At 32.8% G+C, this 22,848-nt stretch overlaps 3 protein-coding genes and 1 pseudogene across 3 annotated transcripts; 3 read left to right on the top strand and 1 right to left on the bottom strand.

Moving 5' to 3' along the window:
* Window positions 1-213: 213 nt before the first annotated feature.
* On the top strand, window positions 214-3,434 carry LOC100801140 (protein PLASTID TRANSCRIPTIONALLY ACTIVE 16, chloroplastic). Its single transcript, XM_003537927.5, has 5 exons — window positions 214-807; window positions 1,313-1,765; window positions 1,877-1,945; window positions 2,536-2,594; window positions 2,723-3,434. The coding sequence occupies exons 1-5, from the start codon at window positions 367-369 to the stop codon at window positions 3,249-3,251; spliced, it is 1,551 nt and encodes a 516-aa protein (XP_003537975.1). The 5' UTR covers window positions 214-366; the 3' UTR covers window positions 3,252-3,434.
* A 4,766-nt stretch (window positions 3,435-8,200) lies between these two features.
* On the bottom strand, window positions 8,201-9,160 carry LOC102667172 (transcriptional regulator TAC1). The gene has a single exon (XM_006590908.3). The coding sequence runs from the start codon at window positions 8,882-8,884 to the stop codon at window positions 8,378-8,380; it is 507 nt and encodes a 168-aa protein (XP_006590971.1). The 5' UTR covers window positions 8,885-9,160; the 3' UTR covers window positions 8,201-8,377.
* A 4,091-nt stretch (window positions 9,161-13,251) lies between these two features.
* Window positions 13,252-16,340, top strand: LOC100799534 (tropinone reductase homolog At5g06060). Its single transcript, XM_006590907.3, has 5 exons — window positions 13,252-13,658; window positions 13,758-13,965; window positions 14,342-14,558; window positions 14,661-14,767; window positions 15,927-16,340. The coding sequence occupies exons 1-5, from the start codon at window positions 13,459-13,461 to the stop codon at window positions 16,116-16,118; spliced, it is 924 nt and encodes a 307-aa protein (XP_006590970.1). The 5' UTR covers window positions 13,252-13,458; the 3' UTR covers window positions 16,119-16,340.
* Window positions 16,341-18,066: 1,726 nt separating this feature from the next.
* LOC106795025 (tropinone reductase-like) lies at window positions 18,067-21,459 on the top strand (annotated as a pseudogene).
* The last annotated feature ends 1,389 nt before the right edge of the window (window positions 21,460-22,848 follow it).

Raw genomic sequence — 22,848 nt, 5'->3', positions numbered from 1 at the left:
TGGGGCACTGTACCCTTATCCTAAAAATTTAGCGTAAAACAAATCCGTAACTAGCACAGTGCTGCATTAATGGATGAAAAAATAGCTAGATCATGGGATACGATTATCGATTCATATGTTGAAAGAGAGTGTCATTTTCTGTGGTATTTGAACGCTTGGTGTTGGAAATTTCTGTATTGGATAAAATCTGAGTACGTGGCTCCAGGCAATTGGCTAGATTCCGCTTTGCCTCTTCCATTCAGATAATAATTCTCACAAGACGAAAGAAAAACAAGATTCAAAGGCTGAAGAGCTAGAAAGTAGAGACACACAATCCAAAAGAGTCTTATTGAAGGGTGAGGGTCACCTTGGAAATCCATCCATGCCATGGCTCCCACTCTTACATCCAATTCATCTTTTTTAAGCACCAGTCCTCATTCAAGGGTGAGCCTCCGGAATCCAAGGCTGAGAGTCTTTGCCAAGAAGTCTGGATCATTCCCATCATTTGGACTAGGCAAGCCCAAAGATGATTCTTCTTCTGCTGAAGAAAAAGATAACTCATCCAATTCCAACCCCTTTCGTTTGGACTTTGGAAAGATACCCGATGTAACGTCTTTGATCCCAGTTCCAAGCAACACTTCTGCGCCAGGCTTTTCTTTTGGAAACACAAGGCGCAAGGACCCTTCAACAGTGTTTGTTGCCGGCGCAACGGGGCAGGCTGGTATTCGCATTGCACAAACGTTGTTAAGGGAAGGTTTCAGTGTACGGGCTGGAGTCCCCGAACTTGGTTCTGCCCAAGAACTTGCTCGTCTCGCTACTCAATACAAGGTATTTTTGTTAATGTATCAACCCTCAGTTACCATACTACTTTTAAAATCAAACTTTTTCCTACTAAATTATACTTTTAAAAGAAGAATATGATCAAATCGGTAATGTAACATTCCTATTTTAAACATTTCAATTATAGTATGATGCCGTATTGTATTTCGAAGAATATCGCATAACAAACTCTATTAAATACCATGTAAAATAAAGAATTAAATAAAAACTATGCCTATTAGACCTTGAGACTGAAACGCAATTTTAAAATAATATTCAGACTACTTAATGAATTGGATCTGATATGGCAACAGAGCATATGGATTCAGTAAGAGCATCTCCAATAGTATTCATTTAAGCAATCCTCTTTAGATTCTTAACTGGGTTTGAAAGTGAGTTCCAGTGTGTCACATTTCATTTTACTCCAATAGTGGAACCCATTAATTGAACTTTTTATGAAGCTTCTGTTTTGGAGTGTATTCCGGATACTAATGCATGGTGAACAACAACACAGATTATATCAAATGAACAGGCAAAGCGTCTGAACGCTGTGCAATCAAGCTTTGACAATGCAGACACAATAGCCAAAGCAATAGGCAATGCCGGCAAGGTGGTTGTCACCATTGGTCCGACAGAGAATGGTCCAACCGCAGAGGTATCTTCATCAGATGCCTTGCAAGTGGTTCAGGCAGCACAGCTGGCAGGAGTAGGCCATGTGGCCATCGTCTATGACGAGAGCAGCACTGGGGCCTCAACCTACAATGTACTGGATGGCCTCTCATCCTTCTTCAACAACCTCTTCTCCAGGTCTCAACCGTTGACCATACAAGAGTTCTTGCAGAAAGTCATTGAAACGGATGTCAAGTACACCTTCATCAAGACAAGTTTGACTGATGATTTCTCACCGGAGAGTTCCTACAATGTGGTTGTCTTGGGCGAAGGAAGCGCCAGTGCAAACGACTATAAAGTAATGCAATGTATGCGATAATATCAGAAGGATATTGTATCTCTTTTTCCCTCCCTTTATTGCACTCTTATTTGTAGGTAATAGTTTCTTAGAAAATGATGCTTGTTATAGGTAGCAAAGTCCAAGATCGCATCGTTGGTGGCTGATGTCTTCTCCAACACAGAGGTAGCAGAAAACAAGGTATCCCTTTTATATTAGCTAGATAATGCATCTAGTGTTTCTTCATATTTAACTGAGATGAGTAATACATTAATCCCCATCTTAGTACTTTAGTATCGAATGAAGAAGTAAACTTGAAAATATATATAAAAAAAATCAATATTTTGATGCGTTCTTCTAGCAACTCCGTTTTAAATACACTTTTCTTAACACACTGTCATGAGTTAAGTGAGATGCACACAATTTTGTGATTTCCTATAAGTTTCAGTTAATACTAGAAATTCTGTTCAAAAGAATTATTTAGTGCATTTGTTTTAGGATTACAGGCAATAGCATTTCTCTAATTTTTTTTTTTCATTTAATAAAAAGATTAGCAGGAAGTTTTTCAATTAGGGCAAAGCTTACTTAAATACTTGTAGTGTTGTTCTCTAATCAGAATTGAAATTCACCTCCTTAATTGCCATAATAAAATTTTGTATTAAAGATCAACATAGATGATTATTGATAGAACAACATAGTATGTAAGTTTTCTCTTTTAGAACATTCTATTTGTAAAGCATAAAGATTGAATCCTTTAGGTAACCAATACACTCTCTTTCTCTCTCAAATAGGTTGTGAAAGTGCACTCGGATCCCAGTGCCCCCTTGAAGCGTGTAGATGAACTTTTCAGGTAAAACAGTTGATATATAGCTGCTACTTGTTTCTCTTTTTTATCTGTATTAGGGCAATGATTTTGTGTTGCTTCCATCTGAGTAGGATTAGTATTTGTTTCTATCTGATTTATAAGTTCCTTTACAGCCCTATTCCTGAGGATGGAAGAAGGAAAGCCTATGCTGAAATGCAGGAAAAAACAAAGGCAGAGGAAGAAGCAAGAGTGGCAGCTGAAAAGGCCCGTGAAGCTTCTGAATCAGCAAAGAAGTTGGAAGAAGAGGTGAAAAGGCTTTCACAGCAAGAAACACGGGCTGCAAGTCTGGCTCAAGAGGCCCAAGAGAAGGCAGAGGCTGGCGGGGCTTCAGTTGAAAACCTCTTGAACAAGGCAAAAGACTTTGGTGCAGGGTTTTCCTGGGAAAAGTTGAGCTCACAGATTACTACTTCAATCCAAAAGCCTGATGAGGATGAGAAACCAAAGGTGCAGCTAGCCACTGTAAGGGGACAGGCCAAGGCTCGGAATCTCGCGCCTAACAAAGCAGTGGTCAAACAAACACCTCAGAGAAGTGCAGCTAAACCAAAGGTGGAAAAACCAAAGCAGACAGAGACACCAAAGGAGGTGAGGAAAGTATTTGGTGGCCTGTTCAAGCAAGAGACTATCTATGTTGATGATGACTAGTGGAAGCGGAACATATTATCTTGCACGGCATAAAACTATGTTGTTTGAGTCTGTGTTAACGTAGATAATTTGGTTGCATGTGTATGGTCTTGTAAAGTTCTATGTTTGAAGCAGAATATTTATGTAGTTGTACTGGTTCAGAACCCTATTTTCGGGGGAAAACAATAAAAGGGTTTTCCCTTATCTTCTCTCCTCTCTTGCTAATAATTAATATTGTCTTTGGCAACGGTCTTGCCTTGCTTCATTAACAACTTGTGTGTTTTCAGATAATACTTATCTCAAATCATGTTTGGCATAATTTATTTGAGATATGTGTAACGAGATTTTGGTCCCGAATATATTTAAACAGAGGTAAGAAATAGTTTTGTTTTAGCACCGCATTAGCTTTGTATAGGAAATACTAATGAACAATTTGTTTCAGGCGAAGCGAAAGCATTTATAGCATGCTCATGGTTGTTTTTCCTTTTTTTTTTATAGACGCAACACTTGAAACCAAAACATCAAGGGAAATCATATACGTACCTTTTGAATTAACTATTCGATAAATTAGTTGATTTATCTGGAGATCTAGTAACTAGACTTGCACTATTTCAAGATGATGATACTTTATTTATCTCAGGTGGTAAAGGGAAACAGGTTCCAGCAAGGAAACACTTCAATATCCAGGTCAATGAAAGTTTTAGTAAAGTAACAAGTGTTAGATTACTTGCTTGCGAAAAGACTGATTTTATGTTAGAGTCGATTGGTTAGAGTGAGTAGGGAATCCATTTTGCTAATGTCATAGGACGAACTATCACGTATAATCACTATGTTGTTCCTGTAATCACACAACCATTTTGTAAGAAAATTGTGGTGCTCACAGAGTGGTTTTGAATATCTGCTTAGGTAATGCTTTTGTACGTCAAGCAATATCTGCCTCAACCTAACCTAGTGTGTCAGTTTGAGCCCCAGTTAATGGTCCAAGATTATGACCTTATGCTGGGTGAGATTTAGCCCGTGTTGCAGGGATATCACCTTTGCCTGGAGAAATTATTTGGTGGTCGAGAATCACCATTTGGTCATGGTCCCAAACTCCCAATCAATTTCTACATTACATGTATTTTAGATTATTTTTTTAAAATAATAACATGCCATGTGGAGATTATTAGGAATCATGTGATTCAGAACTACTTAATAATTCTTCTTTGATCCGAGATTATTTCCTACTAGTAATCCCTTACTTAACGCGCTTGGGATGTTGATATATTCTTTGAAGATTGCAATCAAACTAGACATAAGTTAACAATAAGTCTCCCACCGTGAGAAAATAATGTCATCTGTTAGATTTATTAATTTTTTAAATCAGTGGTTAAGATTGTTTTTGTTTTTTTTCTTTCTCTTTTTTGGATTTATTTCATCTCTCTCCATCTTCCTGTTACTCATACACTTGTTGTCATCCAACCACAACTCTTTTCCAGATTTACCCCATCTCTCTCTCTCTCTCTCCATCGTCTATGGTGGGGGAGCTTTCCAAATCTCCCACCGTGCGAAAGTAATGTGTAACGTCTGATTTGGACTTTTTTCGAGATATGCAAGAGAGTACCACCATGAACATGCTTATACTGGAGTAAATTAAAAAACACAAAGAGCACCATGTCCCTTTGGAGTCTATGGATCTCCCACCCATCTCCATCTCCATACCAATGTGTTGAGACTTTGCACCACCTTCGCCACTTCTCTTGAACATTATTTTTTTTAATTTACTCTAGTGTAGACATGTCCACAGGATTCCCTCATGCATCTCAAAAAAAGTCCAAATCACACATATCACATTACTTTTGTAAGGTGGGGCATTTGGAAAGTTCTCCTACTCTAGATGCTGCCTTGAATTTAAGTTTAACTTAATTTCACAAAGTCAGCTCATGAAATATTATTTCTTACTTATATTGACATTGTCTTTAGTCAACATGAAACTTAACATTTTTTTAGTACTTCAAAATATTTATTTGGAGATTTATCCAATAAGATTATAAAATTGAGTCAATTTTAATAAGTATTTACAAAGATCTAACCTGAACAATACATAATTAATTACATTTTCAAAAAGAGTATCTTCTGGCTAATATGATGATTCTTTTTAAATTGTACTACTATTGTATTTGGTACTAGAGTAAGCCATAGACTTAATTACAATGGTTAGGTTAAAATTAAGGGTATCAATAATTGAAAAGTTAATTATGACATTTATTTAGGGATAAATTTTTTTCTCAAATGAAATACTTATTTTTGGATGGAGGTAATATAATTATAAACAAATTTAATGATAATAACTAAATTAACTAACTTTTTAATAAGTGTAAATTAATTAACTACTCCATTCTTTTCTAACTATAACATATTTTTAACTAATTCATATCCCTTAAAAAAATAATTAGATTAGTTAATCAAATTAAATTTATTGACTAATTATACTATCATTTCAAAATTACCCTTTTCTTTTATCTCTTTATTCAATCAATTGTTTCTTAATAATGTTTGGAGAGAGAATGATTAAGTAATTGTATGTAGGTAAAAAATAATTAATACATCTTAAAAAATAGAAAAATATTTATAGAAAGAGACATATAAATTTCTAAAATAATTTTATAATTAGGGACTAAAGGAATATGTGTCTTACAATTAGTGACAAATACATTACTAATTATATGATATCATAGTTATAAGGTTGGTCTAGTGATGAAGGAAGAATGGAGAGGTGAGAAGTCTTGAGTTCAACTCCCCTACTAACAAAAAAATTACAATTAACAATTAACATTTGTTGATAAAAAAAGATATGGGCATATATTTTCACTTTAAAATTTTGCTTAAAGTTGCTATTAAGACTTTCTTAAGGAAAATTAAGTGTTTATTTAATTTGAGAAAATAGTTTTGTTTTATTTTCATTGTGTTTCCTATATGTTTATATCATAATTAAAATGACAAAAAAAGTTTTTGTTGTTTCTTATATAAATCGTTTTAAAAAGAAGAATTAAAGTAAGAATAAAATACATTTTTATAACTATTTTAAAAATAAATAAATAAAACTTGAAAACATTTCCTTAACACTAAATTATAATTTTAGTTTCCCTATTTTTTTCATTATATAAACTATTTTTTTAATTTTGCATATATGTTTATTTTTTATATTTTAATTAATCAAATTTTTTTATGGTACCTTAAATATATTAAGTCTAATGTTTAATTAAATCAAAATAAAAGAAATTAAAAAGACTAAAATTATGGATAAGAAATTATAAGGGGAGCCAAAATTATAAGTTATCATTTTCGTTAAATAACTTTAATTATCTTTTATTTATTTGTATTTCCATTAATTTCCATGTGAAGCTCAAGAGGTCATCACAGTAACCTCATGCTTGACTCCATATATACAATGAAACTGAAAAACAGGAAATCTTTGAATAAATGTTTAAAACATTTTATGCATTTGTAAATTGTCTACGTATATATTGTGTGTGTAAGCAAATTTGTCAATACTGTTTGCAATTATTTTGCAATTATAATATGTAAAATATTATGAATTTGATCAGTGTAATTTTTTTATTTCCCAAAATATGTTTTATAATATTCATATGCATCCATAATCATCTGGAAAGGGAGATATTGATATATGGAAAGGATTTTTGTTAAAAAAAATACAACAACAATGTCAATAGTTCATAAATACTATAAATTAAACCTTTGACCAAATTTACTATTCTCAGCGGTTTAAATAAGAAACTGCAGGCAAAATGCATTCTTGCCATCAGTCCAAAGCAAAGAACAAAAACAATTTCAACAAGGAATCACATAAATATAAGCCACTTTTGTTTTCCGTTCTCTACTAAGATCATATTTCACCTTCACGTTTCATTTTTACAATTCAAACTGTGCTCATGACACATGCAACGCTGAACAAACAATGCTCTTTGCTAATATAGAACTGGATTTACTGACTTAATCCTAGAGTGCATGTCAATTAAAAGAATACTTGCACTCAAGCTCAAAGTAAAAAAAAAATCCTTTATTGTATGTAAAGACTAGAAGTATGTAACCAAGATTATGTGGGTGGGTCAATATAAAACACTGAATATATGCAGTACACTCTTATCACTTAAACTCTTGTTTTTTCTAGTACACCTTTTTGTTGTGAAATCGCTGGGCTAGCTTCGGGAAGTTTTAAATCTCGATCTTTGAAGAACTGTGTGTCGCCAAAATTGTATCACTTGGTAAACTATATTTCTTACATGCAAGCTAGCTAAATTAATGTAGCCAAACAAAAATGTTGACATGCTTTATGCTTAAAAATAGAAGAACAATGGAAACTCAATCAGAAATTAAGAATGAAGACAAATTACAAATGTAACATAAAGCATGCTTCAATGGAAAGAGAGAATTTAAAATTATATATATATATATATATATATATATATATATATATATATATATATATATATATATATATATATATTGTTTGCACAGCTAGCGTTCTAAACATTATATTTGATAAATAGATTAATTTCATATATATAAGATACAGGCTACTAAATTGCCTTGTTCTTATCGATTACTAAGTGGTTGAAGATGGCAAGGCTAGTTCACTTAGCACTAATCGAGAATATAATCTTGTATGTAATGGAAACAAAATACATATATATTTAATTTATTCTGAGGTTAACATCATATGATGTACATGTTTTCACTCCTTAGCATCATCATATTCATTAGGAAAGTATAATCTACATACATCAGGCAAGGGCAAGCGGCATATATCAAGTGTTGCTTCTACTTTAATTTTGGTGTCCTTGAGGCGAATGAGAACCGATTAGATTAATTAATAGGGATTGAGGCCATTGTTGGAATGTGGTGCAAGAAATTTAGTTCAAGATTCAAAATTGTACCCAAAACAAAGCGAATAAAAAAACCAGTAATCAGAAGTATATCCCGTAAATTTTATAACAAACATATATAAAATACAAAGCAATTAATGCTGAATTCAAAAGTAAAATTGCGAAAACAAAATCAAACAGTATATGAATTCTTTTCACCAATAAAAAGGGGCGCGCGGTTCATGAACATCTACAAATAATTACGTATTGAGAGAATTCAATTCAAAAAAAATTTCTTGTACCCGTTTCTGCTGCTGACGAGTCCTGTGGTTCAGGTCCTAGTCTCAGTTCAAGGTCTAACTCCGATGAGGAATCTTGAGTAGATAACGAAGCCTGTTCAGTAGTAGTTTGAGTTTGACCTTGTTGTGGCTTTTGTGTTTCACTACTAGTTGGTGATTCGGCAAAGAGTGGAAGCTGCTGCCTCTTGTGAATGGCATGTTCTTGTAGAGACACATTCCAATTCCATTTTTGTTTGTTGCTATCTTCACCATAAGACTTGGCCTGATCCTGTTGAATTTGGTTTGAAGATTGTTGTTGCTTGAGCTTGGCTTTGTCTTTTCTATGAATATTCATGTGTCCTCCTAGAGCTTGTGCATTAGAGAAGCCCCTCCTGCAGAAGTTGCACTCGAAGGACCTCGATGTCACGTGACTTGCACCTTGCTCCTCTCCATCAGAGGGATGATTTTCTGATGCTGCAGCTTGATGATCATGATGAAGATCAGATTCCATTAATTTGATAATTAGTTTCAACTTTGAAGGTAGTATGTAAGAGAATGAATGAAGCACTAGTGGTGTAGATAGGAATAGAGATGGTCAACAAAGGGAGATAGGGGTGGTTTTATATGTTGAATTAATGGGGCATATATACAAATTAAGGCCTGCTTTCATCTAATTATTATTTTATGCAAAATTCCCATGTAATGAGAATGTAACTTCCTGGATATGTTTTACAGCTTGAGTTGTAGCAAAGGACAAAATAGCTAAGGCTTGAAACACTACTGAGTCAAGTATATTGTGGACAACTTGTGCTTTGGCTTCTGGCTTTCGGCCTACGTTAGATTCAAATATTGTCGCATAAACCACTCACAGTGCATGTTACTATCAAACAAATTTTTATATAATTTTAGTGTTGTTATTAGTACTATACTATATGTTCCCATTAATATATATGGGCTTGCTTTCTAAGTTGTTTCTAGTCGTTACTGATATACTTTTATTAATTATATGGATCGTTAATTAATTTATTTTGGATAAAATTAAAAAGATGCTTCACTGATTTTACTGGATTATAATAAAATCAATGTAATATATATATATATATATATATATATATATATATATATATATATATATTGGTTGTTTTATTTTGCTATAGAAAGTGTAAAAGTAATTTTTTCAAGTTTTTTTGAAAGATGTGGGCCATAGTTTAAAGTAAATTTATATACAGTTATTTGTGATTATTTTTAAAGAAAAACAATGATTTGTCTCAAAATCAACTAATATTGAAGATGTTGAAGCAGAGTTTGGGTTAAAAGATCTCTTTATATATAATTGAAACAGAGTTTGGGTTATAAGAAAATTATTATTATTATTATTATGAGAAACTCAACTTCAGAATCGTAGCTTTTAATTGCATAAAGAATTGTCCAAATGTCGTTTGTTGTTTACAACAAGAAGACATTAATAGTGAAATAAAATTTATTTTAAGATCGTACGTAAACATGTTTTGTTGTTATTTTACTGAATACGATAGAAAATTGACTCAATGTGATTCTTGCATAAACCTTTAACCGAAGGTACTCTAAATAATAAGAAAAAACTAACCCTAGATTTCTTCATTATAATCCAAAGCATGAATATTAAATATTTATTTTTAGACTGAAACTAAAACTACGTCATCTGAGATTACATGCATGGCCTTAAAAACTATATATGCATGATTTTTTTAGAAAAAAATAATATGTATGGTTTAAAAACTAATATTGTTCTAGATTTGTTCTAATTTCTAAAGCATGAGCGGTAATACACGAATAACTCCATTTTATAATCACTCAACCAACACTTATATTTTTCTTTATATCTTTTTTCCCCTATAATTTCATATCACTTATATATATTTCTCTCTCTTTATTCTCTTTTTTTCTTTCTACGTTTTGAATGCTAACATAGAGTGGTCTATGCTTTCCAGCCAGAAATGAAGAAAAGTTAAGACAAAAATGATAAATGTTTTCTTGGAGCAAATTATCGTGAGCTGTGTGGGGGCAAAGGCTAAAATAATATATTTATATCGTTAGATTGGTTTCTTTCTCAAGATGAGAAGGTCATCTTAGGAATCACGCAATCGTCGACAATCAGTACAATGTGATCATTTGGTTCATAAAATAGTGAATTTTTGAATATTTTATTTACTCTGTACCATATTAGAACAAGTCAATTTTATTAAAAACGTAAAACTAGTTAGTTTACTGCAGCCACATTAGTTTAATGATCGACCTAACTACCAAAAAAGACATATTTACCATTTTTATGATCGACCGCATTAGTTAAAAGTTGAACCCAATCAATGCTTTCCGGTGTTCGTTTCTCAAAATATCAAACTATACTCTCTAGATGAAATGAATTCTGAAATAAATTAAAACTGCCTTAAATAATTTAATGTGAAACTATATGGAGGAAGTCATTATAGTAATAATCGTTAATCAATTTATAATTTCATATTGGTGTTTGGTACTTGACCGGCCACTTCCATAATGTTTAGTCAAACACAGTCTTGTATGTTTTCGCGTTTAGCCGTCCAGAAGCATTGAATATAAAGCTGACTTGGTAGTTGTTGTTGTTGTTTTGGGCAATTGCATATGCAAAAAGGAAACAGTAAAAAGCACCAGAGGATTCGTAGCTGGTATATATAGAGGGAGGAAATTATCTTGTTTCACGGTTGTACCAAACCGACACAATAAAGGTAGCCGTGAACTAAAACGTCTTCCACTTGGAAACCAGAAGAACAACTTAGGAACGTTGGACATATTGAATTGAGGAGCTAGCTGCAAATAAAGAAGAAACAAGAACTTAGGAACGTTGCATTAATATTGGATATACATCAATACACGCAAGCTAGTTTGCTCCTGTGATAATGATTCAATCTTAATTAATAATATAATATAACAATAATGTACACCTATATATGTATTGAGACGAAACTATGGTAAGGCAGTGTGCCATCTACCATTACAGAATAACTAACAGTAATCACTCATAACAACTTTAACTCTCCCTTACAAGCAATTTTAATTTCTTTGCAAGCGCACATATGGTTTGCACGTTGCAGAAGTCAGAATTTCAACACTTCTATGATTTCATAAATCAAATAAGTAACACATCCAGTGGAATATAATGACAGGGCAATAAAAGCTTGTCTGTGAAATCTGAAAGTGGAGTTAGCAAATGAAGAGAGTTCAGATATATAGACAATATGAAAGACATGAGAAAATAGCTACTAATACAAATAATATATTTGGGCTAATTACTTTCATTAAGAAAAAAAATGAACACCAAAATGGGCCAGATGTATATAATTTGAGAGCAAACTAAAGAAACGATACGAAGTTATGAATAATTAATGAAGATAGGGGTATAAGTTATAACGAACTAAGTTTATATACATTTATTTTTCTTTTTATTTGAACAATAACAATAATAAGTTTAAACCCAAAATTAAGTATATTTAATTTGTTTAAGCGTGTTAAATTTATATTAGTTTCTTTTCGTTTGGATAACAGGTATCCTTCACTCAAACATGAGATCACATGTTAAAATAAAATAATTTTATGTTGGTTGATTTATATACTTGATGGTATGTTTCTTTTAAGGAAACACTTGATGGTATGCCAAATTTATATTAATAGAATGAGAAAATTATTTAACATGTATAATCATTTTTCAATATTAACAATGAAATACTTATGAGTTCCTTAAAGCATCTACAACCATTGAATCCACAAAAGTTTCTCTACTACATTTTTATTAATATTTCACACTTTTTTTAAGTGTAAGGAGAGAAACACTTGTTGGAGTTGCTCTTATGTTCCTTTTTTATGGTCCTATATCGCATCAAATGCAAAAAGACTAAAAAAAAGAGAATAATATTGTTAACATGCATTCAATATACGTGTACTAATTTGAATTCAATGTTCACTATACAATTTATAAAAAAATTCAACCATAAACTGTTTAGTATTTACCAGTCATTTATTTACCTGTTTAAGCTAAAGCACAACAATTCCGCTACATGAAGAGTTCTCTTAATCATCACAAATGAATTAATAAATTGAAATGTTAATTCATTTTAACCACAAATATTATTTCTAATAGGAAAAAAACTATAACTTTAATCTATTTAATTTACAAAAGAAGTACAATAATTCTAGGAAAAAATATACTTTTTTAAATGACGATTTGATTTTTAGGATACATGAGTGTTGTAAATTTTTGATGATGTGTTCAATTTTTATGGATAAAAAAAATATAAGATATCATTTCTCATATTTATACAAAATAACGACACATTCTATCATTTGACCTACCCATTTTTTAATCATAGGAAGTAATTTTTTTTATACATTAGGATATTAAACTTCTTTTCAAGACTTTTTTTTTAGCAATATGCTAAATTAGTTTATGAAATTAAGAATATAAAGTTATTTTAAAAGAATTTTTAATCCATAATTCAATATAATACAAAAACTTGTATATTACTCCTTCTGTCTGTCTTAATATAATTGTCATTTTCTATTGATTTAAACAAATAAAAAATTAATAAATAAATAAAAAATAATAATTTATAAAATTAATTTTATTATCATTAATTTAATTTTTTACATGTTACTCATATCGTTAATATTATAAAAAAATACAATTGAAAAAAATAATTATTATTATGAGACTGAATAAGTATTAACACAACCCAATGAAGTTCATAAAACTGTATTTAAATTTTCTTTTCTCAAGTAACAATGAAGATTAGTAAATTGTCCAAAAAAAAATGAAGATAAGTAAATCATATGAAAATGAATAAATACAAGAATCTTTGGCCACTCCTTGAATTTTGATAAGGCTTTTGCCTCAAAACTCCCCCCTCACAGTCAGGAGATGATGCACTCCCATTTCCCATTTCGGGCATTCTCAAATCTCAATCAGTGCAGGCACAGAATCCTTTGAATCAACTTCTCCTAGATAATGTAATGGATAATCAAATTACCTTAAAAAGAAGAATCCTGGTCGCATGATTTGACAGTGATTAGCACAAAATGCATCTGGCTTCCCTCATAAATCCAACTTCTAATTTTCCATTACTCTCAAGCCGCACAACCACCACCTCTTTCATTTTCAACCATAGAAGAAAAAAATCACAGTCCAATTGCATTAGGAGCCACCAGTCCACAATACAGCAGAGGTGGACTCTTCAGGGCATGACAGCTCTCGTCACTGGTGGTACTCGCGGAATTGGGTAAAAAAAAAATTTTAACTTTGCCCATGATTCCTTCTATTTCTCACCCTTTTCACCTTTCATTCTAATTTAACTTGTGATTCATTTTTTGTTGTAAAGGCACGCCATTGTGGAGGAATTGACGGGGTTTGGAGCCAGAGTGCATACCTGTGCCAGGAATGAACATGATCTCACCAAGTGCCTCAAGAATTGGAATGATTCCGGTTTTGATGTCACTGGCTCAGTTTGTGATGTCTCAGTTCCACACCAGAGGGAGGCACTCATGGAGTCTGTTTCCTCTCTCTTCCACGGGAAACTCAACATCCTTGTGAGTTGTTGCTGGGGATATCGACTATTGATATGATTAAAATAGTATATATAAGTGGAGAATAATCTTTATCCTATGAGCTAACTTTTAAGATTGAATTAGGATCACGACCAAATTATAAGATAGTATCAAAGTTTTTTCTAGTGATTGTTGTTAAGCCTATCGGATTATTTGTAATTGGTTTGTTATCAGACCACCTTTAGATGTTCAGTCCTGCAACGTGTTCATAATCATAACTCGTGTTCATTTTCTTCCCATGCTATTAAGGGTCAAAATATGTACTTTTCTTTGTTGTGAATTGCTTTGAAGTTCACTTTGGATTAGTTAGCCCTCTTTATGTAGACATATGTATTAACCTGATTAATTTGATGTGTAGATAAACAATGTTGGTACAAACATTCGGAAACCAGTGACAGACTTCACAAGTGCAGAGTTTTCTACTCTTATTGATACGAATTTGGGATCCGTCTTTCATTTATGCCAACTTGCATATCCACTTCTGAAAGCATCGGGAATGGGAAGTGTTGTGTTTGTCTCATCTGTTTCTGGTTTTGTCTCACTCAAGTCAATGTCTGTTCAAGGAGCAACGAAAGGTAATTTAGCTGCTTAATGCTATATTGCAGCTTGCTTAACAAATGCTGTGATGTTGATGGGTTTATGGAATTTTGAACATTTGTTTGTTTTCTGGTTTATAGGGGCAATTAATCAACTAACAAGAAATCTAGCTTGTGAGTGGGCAAAAGACAATATAAGGAGTAATGCAGTGGCACCTTGGTACATCAAAACTTCATTGGTAGAGCAGGTAATTTTCTTCCGCTTTATCCTGTAACCATTAGTTAGAACGAGCTACCTTTGACACTGATTAGTAGTATAATGGTATACCATCACTTTTTCCTCACTTTTTTGAAAAATTTGGTTGAATGCATCAACACTTATTTCCAAGAGGAGTACTACTGCTTCAAACTCATTATTTTATATTGGTTAAAATTTATTGAAAACTATAAAATCATTAGTAGGGTTTATTAAATAAGGAGTGAACCCACACAATTTTGTGATTTCCAACAAAGGTCAACTAATGGTAGACAATATGTTAAAGAGTGTGTTGCTAGCATTTTTCTATTTCGAAAACAGAACAGCTTTGAAATTACATGGATATATGCCACCTCTAGTTCTTAAGTCTTCCATTTCGTTTCGAAGTTTCTATTTCAACAGAACAGAATTGAACTTTACATCTTGATATACATAATCAATCTCTTTCCTCAATGTTCTTCCTGCCAAAGTGCCCTCTTAGGTAGATTATAGGAAGTCTATTGTCTGGTAAATTACTAACCGAGCTACTTTATCTTGAATCCAGTCCTCTGGAACAGCAACTCCTCAACAAGCATAAATGACATCTCATTGATAATTTGCATCTAAATGCACAACCTCTAGCTTCTGTTAGACTAAGCAAATTTACACAATATGGAAGAAACTGAGAGACGTAATAGATTCTTGCTAGTTTGTACCTCCCGATTATTCAAGGAGAAGATTTAAGATATTTTTCTGATCCCATAATTGGACCATCCTGGATTTGATTGGGAATCTAAAATCAGTATATTGCCCTAAGCCCTCTAACATACTACTAGTACTCTTGCTCTTGCACCAACAAATTGCATTTTCCTAGCATAGAAATCAAAGGAAAAAAGTGTCTTGGACATATTTTTTTGGCTTTGTTACTGCCTAAATTTTAATTTGTGATATTGGTGCTGCAGATTAATTTTGCGAATACTTCCAAGTCCTAACAGTAGTCACTAGTGTTCCTTCCATTCCCTGTGTAATAAGTAATAACATTGCAGTTGGGTTTATTGCATTGCATTTGGAATCATGGTCTGGCAGGAGTTTGCATGGTGCTCTAAAACACAGAAGTCTAATGCGGTGGATCTGATATCAAACGTTATCTGACTTTTACCCTCTTCTTTTAGGTGCTCAGCAACAAAGATTATCTGGAAGAAGTGTACTCCAGAACTCCTCTTAGGCGCCTAGGAGATCCAGCAGAAGTCTCTTCTCTTGTTGCCTTTCTTTGCTTACCAGCATCATCATACATCACTGGCCAGATTATTTGTATTGATGGAGGAATGTCCGTGAATGGTTTCTACCCAACAACACAGTTCTAAGAGTTGCAGCTTCTATCATGCACCTTCCTTACTATTTTTTCTCTACACTTGCCATTCCTGTGAAACATTTGGCATGGTGAAGGAATGGCTCTCTACTTCCCTATCAACTTGAATAGTTTTAGAATCTAAGATAATACAAGGATATGACATCATTTAATTGATTTTACTTGTAATCATAAAAAAAATGTTCTTAAAATAAAAATTACAAGCATTATTCTGTAAGCATCTATGTCATGTCTAGGAAAAAGAGAAGTCGATTTTGAATTGTTCCAAAATGGAACATTAGTAGAGTGGTGTGCAAGAAAGATTCTCAAAAAGAAAAGAAAAGAAAAGAAAAACTTCTTTACTAAGGTGGAATTTTGATTTCGGACAGGAGATTTCGTTTTCACCAAGGTGGGGTTTAGTAAAACAGCCGTCTAAATTTAAATTTAATCAAATTTAATTATTATTTTTTTGACAACGAATCAAATTTAATTAATGTATAGTAATTAAATTACAAAACCAAATTACTTCTTTATTAAAAATGAATTATTAAAATTTACATTATACCTAAAGTTTAGTCATCAATGACGACTAGCGGCAAAGTGCGTGTGTGATCTTGCATCAACAAGATACATTCAGATGAAAGCTCTTTGTTCTAACTCTCAAGGTTTTATTGCATCAACGTGATTAACTTACCCTCCAAAAATGCTCAAAGATAGTATCCATTTTACAAAGGATATTTCATGTATGCCCTCCATCATTATCATGTCTCCTAATCACAAGTGCTCTATAATCGGTACAATCATATCAATTTTATTTTTTAATACATATAATTGACCACTTACCACTATTATGCTGATCAGGGAGAAGAGAGAGACACCATGTTTTTTCAACAAAAAAAAAAAGAGAGAGAAAGAGAAGTGAAGGTTAAATAAAAGTAGAGATGTTGAAATTTAGTGGTGTAATTTTTAGAATTAGTTAAGAAGCAAAAATGTCATAAAAAATTTAGAGTCCAAATAAGGATATCTCCTTTGTTAATAGTTATAGATTATAGATATTTATGTTAAAGTATAACTGTTTTCATTAGATATTTCTTACAAAAAAAGTTTCTTTATATCCTTTGATGCAGTATATATGCAAAAATAATATCACACAAGCATTAAAATTTTATTTAATACACCGAATCACGTTCTATATAAGAATTTAATTAAAATATATTAAGAATATAAATATTTTTCTTATATTACCATTTAATTATGAATTGTCATAAATAATAATATTGTTAATTTTTGTAATAATTAAAAAGTATACATAAAGTAATTTTTAATAAATTAATAGTGTAAAAATCTATACACGTTTGATCTTGCATCAACAACATACATTCAGATAAAATAATTTCTAATTAATTAACAGTTTCAGACATAAATCATCAACTTCTGTTTGATTTTCCCACTGTTTCCCAAGATGCACATTTTAAATTGATTTGATTTTAATGAGCATTGCTTCTATGAGGCCTAATGTTTACATAGCTATTTTTTTACATAATTAGTTTCATTATCTTTATAATTTTTTTATAAAAAGAAGTAAAAACAAAAAAAAAAAAGAAGGAAAAACTGTACAATGCACTCAACTTTTTAACTGGTTAACAAAAAAGGGAAATTTTCATTATGGCTACAGTTTTATTATGTTTTTTTTATTGTGAAGTATTTATCATTTTGTGAATTACTATTTTTTAAAAAAAACTTAACTCGCCACCTTTTAATGGGATCTCTTCCCAACCAAAGAAGTGAAAGAACTATGCAGTCGGCTACTAGGAAAAGGACTGGACAGTGGACAGTGATAGAAAAGCAATGAGATTAAGCAGACTACACTTTAATTCTGAACTTCCTCTGTGTACATACAGAATTAATTAAGGATTATAAATACAAACCATTGATAAGACATGTTCTTTGAAGTTTTAAGAGAAATGGCTGAGACAAACATTAGTAGCAAAAGTAGCAGATGGTCTTTACAGGGTCACCGGTGGATCCAAAGGAATCGGGTTACTACCTTCTTCTTCCAAATTTTTTGTTCCTACGTCATATATACTATACTTAATTCGAAAGTCGTTACGCAAAATACCTGTTTCTAAACTAGCTATTAACAACAACAAAGCTAGTGGACATAATTAGTTCTTTAATTGTTTGGGTAATTTATTTGTATAAACATGCTTAATTGTAGATACACACTTGTGCACACTGTACACACTTGCGCTAGGAACGAAGCTGAACTCAATGAATCCTTAAATGAATGGAACACAAAAGGATACAGAGTAACTGGTTCGGTCTGTGACGTGGCATCTCGTGCAGAAAGACAAGACCTCATAACTAGATTCTCCTCTCAGTTTAATGGCAAACTCAATATCCTTGTCAGTAATAATTAATTTGATTGCCTTGAAATTGAAGTTATCTTAATAAGTACTGGGCTAACTATAACAAGTTAAGAATTAGAATTAATTTGGAATCCATTGAGTTCAGCTTCGTTCCTAGCGCAAGTGTGTACAGTGTGCACAAGTGTATCCAACATTTAGGAATATAACATTCTTATATTTCCTTATGCTTACATTAATTCTATATGTTCTGCTGGTTAGGTAAACAACGTGGGAACAAACGTACCGAAACAGACCCTGGATGTTACGGAGGAAGACTTCTCATTTCTGATAAATACGAATCTTGAATCTGCTTGAGGCTGCAAACTTCATTTTTATATCCTCCATTGCTGGTGTGGTATCAATAGGCATAGGATCCACTTATGATGCAACAAAAGGTAATAGTTTCGCGGGAAAGTGTTTTTTTTTTTATCCATAAATGTTAATTTGTTAGTTTTGTTAGAAATACCTGATGAAAAATTTAAACTCACAATCTCTCTTTCTTCGGTTCTCTCTTTATCTTTTTTTTCAATCACTAGATCAATCTTATATCTCTTTCACGAAAAGTGTTAGTTAGAGTGGGGGACTAACGGGTAGTTTCATTCTTGTTAATTTCGAAATACTTATAATTGCTCACAATCTAATAATCAAGAAGGGACGTATTTGGTTGTCATGAGGACTCTCGATGATTCCTATCCTGCTCACTGAGTATCACTCTACCCCTACAGGTGAACACATGGGCGTCGCAAAAATAGTAGCTCGCATATCTGCAAATTTCTATTGGTCTGGCCTTCGTGACGATGTGGCATAATTCGTGGCTCAATGTGTAGATTGCCAACACACCAAGTATGAAACCAAGAAGATGGTGGGACTGTTGTGCCCCCTTCCAGTGCCTCATCGTCCCTGGGAGGATCTCTCCCTTGACTTCATCACTGGACTGCCCCCTTATCATGGCAATTCGGTAACCCTTGTAGTTGTCGACTGCTTCTCCAAAGGTATCTATCTGGGCATGTTACCTTCCTCACATACAGCTCATACAATGGCTTCTCTGTTCATGGACATCGTTGGAAAGATTCATGGGTTACCACGAAGCTTGGTCTCCGACAGGGATCCTCTGTTCGTTAGTAAGTTTTGGCAGGAGCTATTCCAACTTAGTGGCACACAGTTAAGAATGAGCTCTGCATACCATCCGCAGAGTGATGGTCAAACGGAGGTGCTGAACAAGATCATCGAGCAATATCTTCGTGCTTTCGTGCACCGCAGGTCAAGAACGTGGGGCAAGCTTCTCCTCTGGGTCGAGTGGTCTCATAACACGTCCTGGAACGTGGGAACAGGATCAACCCTTATGAGATCACCTTTGAGCGCAAACCATTCAATTTTCCAGAATATATCGCGGGTTCATCTAAACTAGATGTTGTTGACGACATGTCAAAGGACAGAGAGGAAACCTTCCAGGGCATTCGAAAGAAACTCCTAAAGGCTCAAACCGCTATGAAACATTTTGTGGATGCTAAACAGCGCGAGGTAACCTATCAAACAGGAGATTGGGTTATACTCATACTAAGACCTCACCGCCAACTCTCGGTCAAAGGTCCAAATGCGGTGCATGGAAAATTGGCTAAACGATTTTATGGACCCTTTCGAATTGTGGAGCGCATTGGCTTGGTGACATATCGCCTACAACTTCTTGACAAAGTTCGTATATACCCTGTCTTCCATTGCTCAGTGTTGAAGTCATTTTGAGGATCACCGGAACTCAATGAAGCGGTTCAATTACCCAACGATTTTATGCTGGATCAGCCCATCATCTCTCCTATGGCCATTTTGGATTCTCGCAAGTCTTTGTCATCAGTTGAAAGTCCTTGGGAAGTTCTGGTGCAATGGCAAGAGTTATCCCCGGATGACACATCATAGGAAGAATGGGATCAATTGCAAAGAGACTATCACCTTGAGGACAAGGTGATTCTGCAAGGGCCAAAGAGTGATAGTGCAGCAAATAAGCAAGTTGCAGAAACAAAGGTGCAATTAGAAAGCAAGACCAAAAGAACAATTACAAGGCCTGACTATATGAAAGAAAGGCAAGCTAGTATAGCATATCCTGCAGGAAGGATGCTGGTCATTTAGGGGGAGACAAGCTTAACCAATTTCTGATATTTTCTAATAAAAAAGACAAATTTTGTTATTGAAAAATCAGAACAAATAAGACTATGTAATAAGCAGCATCATCAATAAAAATACAATTACTTCCTTTTCCTTTTCTCTGTCCGGAGGCACTGATCCTCGAAACTAGTTTTCCTTTCTTCCCCTGTCATACTACTAATTGACATGCTGGAGCAACGAACCAACTAACTAAAAATTTGGCATGTGAGTGGGCCAAAAACAATATAAGGACTAATTGCGTTGCACCAGGGCCAATCAAAACCCCACTCGGTGACAAGGTAATTTTCTACATTTCGTTCTTGTTTGTGTAATTATTCTTTGAGGAATGTTAGGAAGTAGAAATAGATTCTCATGAAGAATTACTTACATGGTCTTAAATAATGTGATTTCAACTAATTTTTATATGAAATATAAATTTTGTCCTTACAGCATTTTAAAAATGAAAAACTTCTTAATGCTTTCATCTCACAAACCCCCCTTGGACGGATTGGAGAAGTCATTTTTTTATTTATTATCCTTTATTCTTATCCTTTATTACTTAAGTAGTATACACCTGCTAAAAAAATTTCCTCCAAAAGTTTAAAGGTCATTTTGGTAATTTCAATTGTATTCAAATAGTCGCGAAAGTTGAAAATCAAATTAAAACGAAAGTAATAAATATAATGAACTGTGTTAATTATCAAATTGGTGAATTTTCAAAATCTTAAAAACTAGTTTAAAAAATCGGAAATTTAAAATTTTAAATATTTTTTTATTCCTTTTGAAAATCTCCAGATAATATTATCTGCTTAATTTTTTGTTATTATCTCTATAAATCAATTTTTAAATAAACCGAAAATTGAAAATTGAAAATTGAAAATTCTTGGTTTATTCATTATTTTTGAAAATACTCGAATAATATTTTAATATGGGAAAGAATATTAAAGCCCCTTGCTTTTACATATTATTATCAATTCTAATTTTGTTTTAATCAGCCAAAAATATACTATTGAAACTTGAAAGAACGTTCTTGGTACAAGTGATACCAAGAACTAAATGAGTACAATAAAAAGCTGAGAAACTCCTGACTAACTCCACCCCCTCCCTATGATAATATCAATTATCTGTTGCCCCTAGAACTTCAGCATTTCAAAGTCTATATGCATCAAACATATACATATTACTTGCAACACTCGACAATTCTTTTGCACCGACAAATTGAATAGCCTACTGAATTTATAACAAGGTGACTCATTATTCACCCATCCTTCCAGAATTAATTCCATATCTTCACCATCACCCACAAGTCTCCTTGAGTTACTCCAAAACCATCCATAATCATCACAATTAATATCCTTCCACCACTTGGAAGTGGTAGGGTTATGCAGTAACTCCTCATCAACCTTTGCTCTTGCTTTCAAGGTACGAACCCACAAAGAATTCTTCTCTACCAGAAAAGAAACTACGAGTCAAAGTAGAAAAAGAAACACTTAGTTTAAGCCAGGACTCACAAAAAATTATGTGTACTCAAATTGTGAGAAAATGTTAGAATGGTGCAATACTGATCTAATGGACACTGGGTGGTGATGCTCCTCGTGAAAAGTGTTGATTTTCCCCCTTAGAGGATCGCATAGGAAATCCATGAGAGAAGAGTTTGAAATCCTAAAAAGGGAGTTTCCTCGTGTAAGAGGGTGAGAGAGCATAAAAGAACTCATGCCCCAATTTTGGTTCCGAAATATAGTTTCCGAAACATGTAAAATACCTATAGGAAAATAATTTATGGAAAAAGGTATTTTCGAAAGAAAAATAAACAAAGGTTTGTTTAATAAGAGCTAGTTAAAAAAGTTATCCATAATTTGTAGAAAATAATAACAATATTTCTCAAACATAAGATTCTTAAAATTATTAATTTATAAATAAGGGGAGATGATTTTTTTCCACTTTTATATGTGGAAATGAGATTTTGTAGTGTTAGTTAAATGTAAAGCTCTCCACCCAAAAAAAAATGTTAAATGTAAAGCTCTCCACAAAAAAAAAATTAAAAAAAAATGTAAAGCTACTAAAATTTCCTGTTGAAATTAATGGCAAATTTATTTTTATAGAATAGTGGTAAATATATTATTATTACAAAATTTAAATAATAATTTAATATATTTTATTATTTTTTTAGATATCATATTCCGAAAAATGTGATTCTTAAAT

The sequence above is a fragment of the Glycine max genome, chromosome 11 (genome assembly GCF_000004515.6).
Source record: "Glycine max cultivar Williams 82 chromosome 11, Glycine_max_v4.0, whole genome shotgun sequence".
In the NCBI taxonomy this organism is placed as follows: Eukaryota; Viridiplantae; Streptophyta; class Magnoliopsida; order Fabales; family Fabaceae; genus Glycine; species Glycine max.
Note: the sequence above shows the minus strand (reverse complement) of the source record. Positions and strands in the feature narration are given on the sequence as shown.

What these genes read in the sequence shown, in the direction of transcription:
- LOC100801140 (XM_003537927.5), top strand. Translation starts at nt 367, where the DNA reads ATGGCTCCCACTCTTACATCCAATTCATCTTTTTTAAGCACCAGTCCT. An exon ending in GTCTCGCTACTCAATACAAG is followed by an intron (nt 808 to 1,312) that starts GTATTTTTGTTA and finishes ACAACAACACAG; the next exon opens with ATTATATCAAATGAACAGGC. An exon ending in CCAGTGCAAACGACTATAAA is followed by an intron (nt 1,766 to 1,876) that starts GTAATGCAATGT and finishes TGCTTGTTATAG; the next exon opens with GTAGCAAAGTCCAAGATCGC.
- LOC102667172 (XM_006590908.3), bottom strand. Translation starts at nt 8,884, where the DNA reads ATGGAATCTGATCTTCATCATGATCATCAAGCTGCAGCATCAGAAAAT.
- LOC100799534 (XM_006590907.3), top strand. Translation starts at nt 13,459, where the DNA reads ATGCATCTGGCTTCCCTCATAAATCCAACTTCTAATTTTCCATTACTC. An exon ending in ACGGGAAACTCAACATCCTT is followed by an intron (nt 13,966 to 14,341) that starts GTGAGTTGTTGC and finishes TTTGATGTGTAG; the next exon opens with ATAAACAATGTTGGTACAAA. An exon ending in AAACTTCATTGGTAGAGCAG is followed by an intron (nt 14,768 to 15,926) that starts GTAATTTTCTTC and finishes CTCTTCTTTTAG; the next exon opens with GTGCTCAGCAACAAAGATTA.